This window comes from Carassius carassius, chromosome 38 (assembly GCF_963082965.1).
Source record: "Carassius carassius chromosome 38, fCarCar2.1, whole genome shotgun sequence".
Taxonomy (NCBI): domain Eukaryota; kingdom Metazoa; phylum Chordata; class Actinopteri; order Cypriniformes; family Cyprinidae; genus Carassius; species Carassius carassius.
The window spans coordinates 23,812,626-23,823,782 of record NC_081792.1 but is presented as its reverse complement, the minus strand read 5'-3'; the positions used below and the strand labels follow the sequence as shown (position 1 = coordinate 23,823,782).

The following is an 11,157-nucleotide window of genomic DNA, read 5'->3' as shown; positions in this document are numbered from 1 at the left end:
TTAAACAGCAAAAAAAACAAAAAAAAAAAACATAACAAAATAAACGTTATATCCTAACCTGCAAAAGGTGATAATGGCATATAATGCGCTGCACTTGTCTCAGATGCGGACAAGACACAGATCTCCTCATTCGCCGGCCAAAGACCTTGTTAACTCCATTTGACCTTTTTTTTCATATAGCCTGATGTTAATTGCAAGTGTCTGATACAACACCAACACTGACAGTGTTGTTTAATTATTGATTTGTTCCCCATATTCTTTCTTTTTCCCCTTGTATTTTAGTAGAGTGTGCCATAAAATTGTTTTATCAACACCCATCAGACATCATATTGTTTGTATTTGGTTGCTTAAACTCAATAAACTACGGAAAATAACTCTTATATAATACTCTCGAGGCAGCTTTATACGCACAAGCTTTGGATGTGACTGTGAGGGCACAAAATACAGCCTTTGGAGCGCGTGAGTACCAAATGGCTTAAAATTCTTAAAAAGGTGTGCAAATTATTATACATTTTTGTGACAATGCAACAATGACCCGATTAGTCAAGTGACAGTTCTGTCAGCTGTCCTGAAATGCGGGTGAGTCTTGTATCGCAGCGTGCAGGTCACTGAAACGCTGATGAGAAGCGCGTTCTGAGAGAGTTCTTGGATTCAAATGACTGATTTAATCTTAGACTTTGTGTGGATTTATTTTATTATTCAAACCTACAAGCTATGTTGAATAAATGCAGGAATTTCCCCCATTCTAATCTTGAAAGCTGCAAGATTTATTAAAACCATGCGACACATAGTCCCCCTCAGAAAAGTTTTTAGGCCTGGAAATTGTTGTTTTAACATCGCATGGCATTTCCATGTTATTCATGACCTTACAGGCCTGATAAAAGCAACTGATGCACTCTCTTAATCACTTAAACTGGTCCACCAATGTGATTGCGCGAGTGCTCCGTTACCTCTCCCTTCTGTAATCGCGTGCCGGATCCGTTGCCCCACTTTGTTCCGGTACCTCGCAATTTACAAATTAAGCACTGCCTAGAACCTATAAACACATAAGTCTAACAATGGGTAAAGCAGAAGAAATGTAATGTTTTGAATGGCCAAGTTATAGTCTTAAATTTTAACCCAACAAATATGTCAAAGGACAACCCAAAAGTTCACGTCACTTAGTTTAAACAGTGTTTTGGTCAACATTCCTCCAAGCCAATATGCATGTCCACAGTTACTAGAAATGTTTGGTTGCATTACATCACTTGCTCACTCATTTTTATTCTGGCTGAACTCATTTACAGCAGAAGATCCATTGGTGAACGTGATATAATGCTAAATTTCTCCAAATCTGTTCCAATGAAGAAATAAACGCATCTACATCTAAGATGCCTGAGGGTGAATACATTTTCAGCAAATTATCATTCATGTTTAAATTCATATTCCTTTAAAGAAGAGCTCCTTTCCTTTATCAGAAATGACAATGTGTTGCCATTGTAACCTTCCAGATGCTGATCTGTTTACCAGTATAAACATCTTATTTTAACCATGACTTTTGATGAGTAGAAGTTAATTTCTGTTTTAATGGAAAATGTGCGACAAATGATGTTGATTGAGCTTAACTTGAACCCAAAACACTCCTCACGATGCTGCCTGGCACAAACAATGGCAAACTCCACAATACAGCAGAATCCATTTGACCTCCCTGATGGTGCATTGCTCTCAGGCAGCAGCCTGATACTGTAGATCATGAATATTTACACCCTTAACTCTAAGCCCTAACAAACATGTATGATAAATATGCTTCCCTGCGCAGCAGAGGCTGGCGAAAACACATTGGGATGGCTTCATCTATGTACGCCTGCGGGGCCGATCAGCGGGAATGCCTGATGGGAAAAGATGTTGCCCGGTACATCCAGCCGTTTCAGAGACATGCTGAGCACAGAGCCTGTAGTTGTCAGCAACATAAAAAAAAAGCTCCAGTAACTCAACTGCACAGGCAGAGGCAATTTTGCAGTACATTTACACAATTATCCTGCTTGAGTAATCAATGACTCTTGTAGCAGGCAGAAAAAAAGCGATGGCCACCAGATGTAAATTGTGTGTGTGTGTGTGTGAGAACAGGTGTGACTGTACCCCTCTCTGCTACAGTGGAGCCTCATTTCCCACAGCCTGCCAAGTTTGCAAATTGAAGTATGCGGAGGCTCAGGTAATATTGCTGCAATTTGAGATTTACTAGCAGCCTTGAGAATACAAAACAGTGTCATGTGTTCAGACAACTGCACATGTGAATGTGTACCAAGGGAAAGTTACTCGTTGGCATGCATTCAATTAATTAATGCAGACACAGTGACACAAGTGATTAGTCCAAAATACATTTTGCAATAAACAAATGAAAAATAATAAAATACATACTGTTACATACTGTTAAATACATACATACAATATAAAATACTGTTTTCTATTTTAATATATTTAAAAAATGTATTTGTTCCTCTGATGGCAAAGTTGAATATTCAGCATCATTATTGCAGTCACCAGCTTCACATGATCTTTCAGAAATCATTATAATATAAAGGCTCAAGAAATATTGTAAACAACGCAAGTCCTTACTTTTAATTAAAGTCCTTGCTAAATTTGAATTTAGCATTTAATAAAAAAAAAATAATAATAATAAAATAAATAAATGTATAGTAAAAAATTTGACCTATATATTATAATAATATTATATTAAATATAATAATAATATTCTGTATATAAATCCAGACTTAGAATTCTGTTTCCAGTCTACAACCTCAATCAGTATAAATAAATAATAAAAATAACATCTCGTAGGTGAGTGATATTTTCCTGCAATGCCATTAAACCTTCCCTTGTTTAATGGCCACTCATTCAGGCCAATGCAGATGAAGCTGCCAACTTCAGCAATTAATCTAGTTAAAAACACACATGTATGCTTAAAGTTCCCGAGCTTCATGACCGCTGGCCAGAACTCATACCAGCCACTCCAAAGTCCACCAGTCCAGCTTATTTTTTAAAAAAAAATGCTGCCAGTTTCATGAAAAATTAATTATGAGGTTTATGCCAGCTTCTCCCCCTGGGATCATGTAGCAGATAACAGATGACACACTGGGTTAGAGTTCCCTCAGATCTCATCCCAAAGTAAATGGCAGCCAAGGTTAATTGGCTTCTCTGGCCTCCCCAGAGGCTGATCGTCATTATCAAAATTGTTTTGCTTTTGTTAAGTGCGGAGGGTGATGGGTTTAATCAAGGCATTAAATAAAAGAGATTTAGTCACAAGCAGTGATTTAGTCTCTGCTCCTGGCGTTCGAATGTCCACTGTGCATCCAATTAAAATCAATGCAAACTATAATTGTATTTTATAGTAATTGGGTAGTTCAAACATATTCAATCAACAGACTGGGACTTAAATTGTGCTGCCTAAAGCTTTCATCCACCTTCCCTATAATGGAAATGTGCTTTTGACATGATGCATCTGTGAATGCATTAAAAATGAATATGACATACAGTTGAAGTATTATAGGTTAATAGTAGAAATGTATTTAGGTGTAGGCATCCTGTCTGACTTTCAGCTTCTCCTCAAACCAAATATCCATGCCAAGAAGAAAGAGCAATTTATTTCCTTTTATCTCCCTTTCACTATCTTTTCCTTTTCTTCTTGCTTTAAGGGTTGAGGTGTTGATTAAAAACGCATTTGAAAACCCACTTTCTGGTTAAAGTGGCTGCATTTTTCTACCTGCTGCATTTTCAGAATTATACTTTTTTTTTTTTTTTTGATATCCACTCATTTTGGGGGGAATTGAATTTGGGCTCATCGATAACTCAATCTTCATAGCTTTTTTTTTTCCTCCATGCACTCTGTTTGTCTTTAATCTGGCTGAGAGAAAAAATAGCTGAACAATTTAGTCCTGTGAAACATTAGCCTAGAGATGCTTTATTCACATATCTCTCATGCTTTTGTAGCTTTATCTTTTTTGTAATAAACTTTTCTACATTTTAATGTAATCTAAAATATGAAATCAAAAATGGAATACTGAATAAAAATGTATCATATATTTATAATGTTTTTGAATAAAGTCTCTCACCAAGTCTACATTTATTTTATGAGAAATACAGCGATAACTAATATTTTACTGTATATTATACCAGTCTTCAGTGTCACAAACCTTCAGAAATAGTTATTTTTGGTCCTCAAATGATTCTTATTATCATCAAAGTTGAAAATAAATGCTACCGTGGTGAGCATGATTTATTTCCAAATAAATAAAGAAATAAAATATTTTGGCCAGTAGTGTAGATTCTTCAGAGTCACCCTTTACCTTGATAACATCATGAGGTGCATCATGGGATACTTTTCCAACAGTCCTGGAGTTTCCATGTATGCTTCACTTTGGCTGCTTTTTTGTTTTGAAGGTGCGATCATTGTGATTGTCAGACAATCAGGTGCATCCCATCTTTAGGGCTGTTATAAGGCTTTGTTTACAGCGTACCTGTTACAGCAGATGGCCAAGAGAAGTTGTTTCATTTCCACTGTATCCTAAGGGTTCTCAATTGATTAGCTTTCTCTTCTTCCTTCTTCATCTTGGCTTATATTACTACAGTGGCAGTACATTTGACACACAGGAAAGAGAAGGTCAAACAGACTGCATTGTAGAAAAGAGTACCCGGCACAACGCGCTCTATTGTACACTGCATATTTTGCCAGGTTGTATTACATGGATACAGGAAAAATAGCATGTTATGCACAGTAAACATACTGTATATGCTGCAGAAATAATAAGAGTAATATGGCAGTACACTAGGGCTCAACATTATAGATTGTCTGCTGGCCTGAGACCATTTTAAGAGAGTTTTGGGACAGCTGTCGGAAGTGTCATGCATTTGTCAGTGTTGTATTCTTTATACACGGACAGGATCATATCATTTAAAGGTTTGGGTTAAGTAGTAATTTATTTTTGACTCAAAATTAACAAAGTTATAAAGTTATCCTGAAATGTATCCTGATAAATATGTTTTTTTTTTACCCTCACAAAATATTAAGCAGCAACTGTTTTCAAAATGTTTCTTAAGCAGCAAATAATCATATAGAAATAGAAATAGAAAATGTAAATTATAATAATATTTCACTATATTGTTTTTTACTGAATTTTTGATTGATAAAAGTGACTTCTTTGAAAAATATTTTTTACAGACACCAATCTTCTGAACGGTTGTGGACATGCATCTTTATGCTTTGCAAGCTTAATTTAAATGACTTAATGTATGATGGCAGTAGCAGAATGAATTTGGAAGTGTACAAAATCATATTGGCTACCAATATTCAAGAAAATCATTAGAAAGCATTTCATATTGGATCAGGACAATGACCCAAAACACCCTGCCAGTTCATTCAAGGACTTTATCAGGGCAATGAAATGTAAAGTCTTAGATTGCCCAAATCAATCTCCAGATTTAAATCTGATTGAACATTAATTTCACCATCTGAAGAGGAGACTAAAGACAGAAACTCCCCAAAACAAGAAACTGTTAGAATTGGCTCTATTAAAGGCTAGGTAAAAGCATTTCAAAGCATAAAACCAAGAGTCTGGTGATGTCAATGGGTTGCAGACTCAACAGAGGACATGCAAGGGATCAAGGCAACTAAATATTAACTTTTAATCTTTTACATCTGCCTTAAATTCAACTGTTCCAATACTTATGGTCACATCAAATAGTGTGATGAACTCTGAAAGTGCTGTCTAAAAGTGCTGTCAAAAGACCTAATAATAAAATGTGACATTCTGTAGTTTTGTTGCATATTTATCTTTTAATCATATCTGCAAATGTCTTGACTCCACAGCAGAGAAAGCAATTTTGTCTTTACTGTTCTAATCCTTATGGAGGGCACTGTATGTAAAGTATTTCAAATATGTGTGTGTTGTTATTATTAGTTTGTAATTATACAAATTATATTCAATATACAATATACAATTATCAATTTAAATTAATTAAAATGTGAAGTTTATAATTTTATGTGTCGGAGCCAGTGAAAATGTTGGCCCGTCTCAGCAAACAGAAACAATCCTTACCATTGAGCCATGTTGAGTGCACATTGCCATACACACATTCATCTCTGCATAAATATACCAAAACCAGTTCAATAGTTCATCTGCACTCATAAGCTCTTAGAAAGCTCCATTTATTAAATATACTTATGAAACTTATGTACACCATTAATTTACAATAGTCATATATATATATATAAAAAACAGGAAATAAAACAGCCATAGAATTAATTCTCAATAGAAAGCAAGGTTTTTTTTTTTGTATAGTCAGGAGATATAATGCACTTCAACAAGTACGAGACTTTGTTCCCAGGGCATGCCGGGTTATGCTCATTTGTGAGACCGGCTCGATTACGGTGGGATAGAGAATTAAACTGCCTGAATCTGCCTGGCCCATGGGAATTGGGATACACACAAATGACTCATATTCCATCCCTCAGCCGCCGCTAATATATTCTTATAGTCCTTTGGTGGTTAATCCCAGCCTTTAGCGGCTCCTTGCACTAGTCAATAGTTTCAACATCAAATGCGGTGTTGTCGGATGCGGACGTCTTTAATCTTTTTTTTTTTTTTTTTTTAATGTTGAGCGATGATCGATCCTTTAAAAACAATGTCTGGGAAGGTCCGCCACCATGCCAGAAAACCATTCTCTCAGAACCCTCTCCAATGGGGTTTCAGTCCATTAGCTTAAGCCCACTCTATATGCGGTCTTTGAGACAGACAGGTTTAAGCAGGCACACTGGATAAAGACAATTCAGACTGATGCTTCAGCCCTCCTACTGTGCTGTTGCTTGGAAAGTGTGTGTGCTGTGCATGTATAACTTATTATTATGCCTGTAAAATAACAATATACAGCTCTGTCATCATCCACGAGGCGGGCACACACTTACTTTCACGCAAGCTTTACTCTCTTCATAGAAAATAAGAAAACAAACAAAAATTCTCTGTTGTAATTTTTTGTTTCTAGCCTGTTGAGTCATTGCTGGCCTCTGATTGGCTGCTCAGCTTGCAGTGTAGATAATACAGTGCGGTGGGATTGCTAGGCTACAGGCTGTTCAATTAAAGGCCAGGCACGACATGGTGAGGTCAGATGTAGTATTCTTTGCTGTGGTTGTTGGGTTTGTGCAGGTCCAGCGCAGTTCGGTATGGTGGATGCTCCATGCTGGGGTGGTGCGTCTTTCCGGTGATCACGGAGGGTGCTGGAGTCCGTCGGTGTTGATAGAGGAAGTGGATGATGATGGCCAGCACACAGAGGGTGATGAACACCACTGCAGCCACTACTCCTGTTTATCAGATAAATGAAGAAGTTGAACACATGCTAAATATTAAATAGTTATACTGATTCACTACTTAAAATATAGTTTGAATTAAATGTTGTGGGTTTGGATCTCATAAATGTATCTTGATAATAAATGGAAGATGTATTCATATTTCGATTGTTCTACAATGTAGTGCTGCAGTGGTATAAATGAGAACAGCATAAAATAAAACTTCTGATATAACTAAAGATGTATGAGGCTGTACAGTTTCATTTCTAAGGATGGTTTATTACTTGTCAGATCTTTGAAAAGTTTTTCCCAGAGCTCAATATCATGGGGATCTATACCTCCGATTAGTGCCAAGTCTGTTAGATCAGCCTTTTTAAGTGGGTCTTTGCCTTGGTCTGTTTTTGCCGAGTCATCTGCAAGCAGAGAATGATAAGGAGAGGAAGACAAAGAACTGGATTTTGTGATTCTTTTCAGCAGGCTGAAAAATAGTACTTTTTGAGTATCATTGTCGTGTGGAAACTATTAAAAAGGATAATTTACCTGTGTGTGTGTGTGTATTGCTCAAAGAGTTCAAGCTGGATATAGTCCCACAACTTGATGCTTCCAGACGGCCGATAACAGTAACAAACGGGCTTTGGCTGTTTTGCAGGGCTGCCTTCAGAGGGGTAGCCTGATTAAACTGCACAGAGGACAGGCAGCCAATAAACCCTCTTAATCCAGCCTGGACAACTTCCTTGTCAGTAATGTCACTACCTGAAACAGGAAAAAGAATTTAGCAACTGAACTTAAATGTGATGTTTGTCATATTTACTTTAAAATACATTTTCTCATCACAGGTTAATATGCACAGACAACAATACTACCATTCAAAAGTTTGGGATCAGTAAGATATTTAAAATGTTCAAGATTTTTTTTATTTTTTTATTTGAAATATAATTTTTTTTGTTACATTATAAAATACTTTCCTGTCATTTTTCCTGGCTGAATCAAAATATTTATTTATATAAAAAGAAAAAAGAAAAAAAATTGCATGATAGTCTAGACATAAATAATACATTCAGATGATCTCCTAAACCAAAACAAGTCTCTGTAGTGACATTGGCACAACAAACAGCATGAGTTTGGAGTGAAATTAGCTGTTTGTCTGACTAATGGGAAAAGAGGAGTGTAATTTGAGAACAATTACGCATTTCACCTTTAAATTAATTCAAAGTCACTGTTTAACCACTCGACAGCTTTTATTTTAAAAGAAGCAGACTGCAGAATCACACAAGTAACCTCTAATCTCTAATCACACAAGTAACCTCTAATTAAGAACCTTTTTAAAAAGCTTCATTATTATATTCCTCAAGTTCCTTTTTTTGTGTCCACAAAGCCTTTCTAAAACAGAATAAATCAGCACATTCAATGCTGGTTCCTTTTGCATCTGTAATGACTAATGAGTCTAAAAGGGGATTGTTGTAGTTCTGTGCTTTATTGCTAATTTGTCTTAAATGTTCTCTCGCCTCTATCAAAGTGCTTGGGTTCATGCCACTTTCAGACCCTCCTTATTCACCTTATTCCGCCCCGCCCACTTTTAATACTTCGCATTTCCGCATTTTGTCATCCGACTTCCGCTAAACTGATACAGCACGTCCGGTAACTAGTTCAGTAGTTGTAAGATTGTTTATAGCTAGCTGTAACTGTGGCGAAATGACAAAGAACGTTATGTTATAAAGTGGGAGCACGATGAAAACGTCTTACGGCGATCAAATGGTCTCAAATTGTCCCATCCATCGTCGCTGTTAACGTGGGTAATGTTAGACGAATGTTAGAGGTAACCTATATATTTAACTGCCCTGTCAGAATGAGTTGATGGAGCAGCAAGGAAAAATTATTTAAAAAAATGTACCAAGGCTTACCAGTATTTACATAGTGAGACAGTGGGTCGTGTACTGTTACACAGCGAGGGTTTTTTCCGTCTTTTTAAAATTGAACGTGCAACCAGCCAGTCGAGCAGTCTAAACCTCTCATGGTGCTGGTTAGTTTTGTGTGTGTGTGATGTTAACATACATGAAGTTATAAATGTTTAAAAGTATAATAACGTGTTTGATGACCATCATCAGACTAAGTATTTTGTCTAATAACTTAATTGTACAGTGGAGTAGGGTAAGTGAACATTTATCAATTCCACATTAGAAAAGGAGGAGGCTTGGAACTTGGATGTTTAAAACGCCTTATATCCAGGTATGCATAATTATTAGGCAGATTTATTTTACAGATAAAACAAGCCAAAAAAAGATTACATATCACTTAGAAAAGATTACATGCAAAATTAATAGTTAAGATTGATGTGGTTTTGAATTGGTAAATTATACCAAAAAATATGATCAGAAAATCAACTTGCCTCTTAATTCTGCACAGTGTATATGCAAAAGGTAAGGTAAATGTAAGGTTTGGTTGGTGTACATTAAGTCTAATCAATGAATAGTGTAGGTAAATGTCAAGTGTAATAACAATGAATGATTCTGAAATAAGACAACTGTGAAAGCTTTGAAATGTATTTTAGGTTTGCCGTGTTCTGTACAGGGCTGAGGGCCTTTAAGCTGCTCATCTGGGTTCCATCACAGCAAGTTATACTACATGTGCCACACAATGAGCAATTCTGTGCCAAGACTAGCTAGACTACAAACCTTTAATTTTAAGTGTATGCTTCCTCGTGTCAGATGAGTTTCAGGCAGGCGACCTGCTGCTTTCCACAAGATACTTGCAGCTTTGTAAATAAGCAGGAATGAGAATAATTAGGGTTAAGGATAGGATATTAGGTAATTGGGGTGGGATGTAGTGGATGTGGGTGAAGACTGTAACTATATTAAATAAGTTGTTTTAAATCAGTTGTGTAAAACAAGAGACAGACTGTGATTTATTTTCTAGAACATGGATAATTTAATATAAGTTGTATAAAATCATTTGTGATTTGTTGATCAGTGTTTGTTGTTTTCAGGAAGCAAGAGACACCTCCTACTGACCATCCTATAAAATTTCAACATTTAATGTCCATATGTAACAAACCAAAATGGAATTAACTTGCAAACTTGACATGACTTATTCCTTCAAATCAGAGATTAAAGATAAAAAAAGATCAAATTAAGATACATAAATAAAAACTATTTACAGCAGGTAACTTCTGGTGACATTTTAAAGGTTCATAAAAATATCTATTACAGCAGGTAACTTCTGGTGACTTTCAGCAAGATCAGGTGCATGTGGATCTGATCACCCTCACAGTTGTCCACTGCATCACTGGTGGTCATCGATACATCTGTGGAAATAATTAAACAATTTTACATTAGTACTTACAATATATCATGAGTATTAATATATGATGGGACCCGAACTTAGAACTGTGTGTGTGTGTGTGTGTGTGAGAGAGATGCATTAGAAACAAAACCAAAACTCTTAACTGTAGTGTTCAAACATTGGGTATCTGAATGAGAAATGTAGCTAGCTGGCCTGCTATCACCTGCAATCTCTGTAACAGGAATAATGTGAGCTATTGTAATGTACCATAATATCTTGTACTACCGTAAATATTAAATAAATAGGTGGACAATGGTAATCATGGAAAATTTGTTGTACTTCGTTAACTCCCTGTTACTGATCTTAAATGTATTCATAGAACGAACTTCATAAATCTAACGTGAGGCGAGCAAACACATAGCTAGTTAAGTAAAGGTTAGCTTACCCGAATCTGACAACCTTTTCATCCCCCAGCGTGACCTCTTTAACGGAACATCGTAGACGAGCCATTTCTCGGGGTAAGGGTGTTCGTCAGTCGCCTTCCCGTCCATGAAATGGTACGA

At 36.3% G+C, this 11,157-nt stretch overlaps 1 protein-coding gene across 2 annotated transcripts in view; it reads right to left on the bottom strand.

The window, feature by feature from the left end:
* Positions 1-6,158: 6,158 nt before the first annotated feature.
* Positions 6,159-11,157, bottom strand: part of LOC132119593 (contactin-associated protein-like 5) — an 81,491-nt gene continuing 76,492 nt past the window's right edge. For both annotated transcript variants that reach the window (XM_059529689.1, XM_059529690.1), the window contains exons 22-24: positions 7,856-8,068; positions 7,654-7,728; positions 6,159-7,330 (exon numbers count right to left, since the gene is read on the bottom strand). In XM_059529689.1, coding sequence (XP_059385672.1) covers positions 7,134-7,330; positions 7,654-7,728; positions 7,856-8,068 — 485 coding nt within the window. In that variant the 3' untranslated portion in view covers positions 6,159-7,133. The remainder of the gene's footprint in view (positions 7,331-7,653; positions 7,729-7,855; positions 8,069-11,157) is intronic.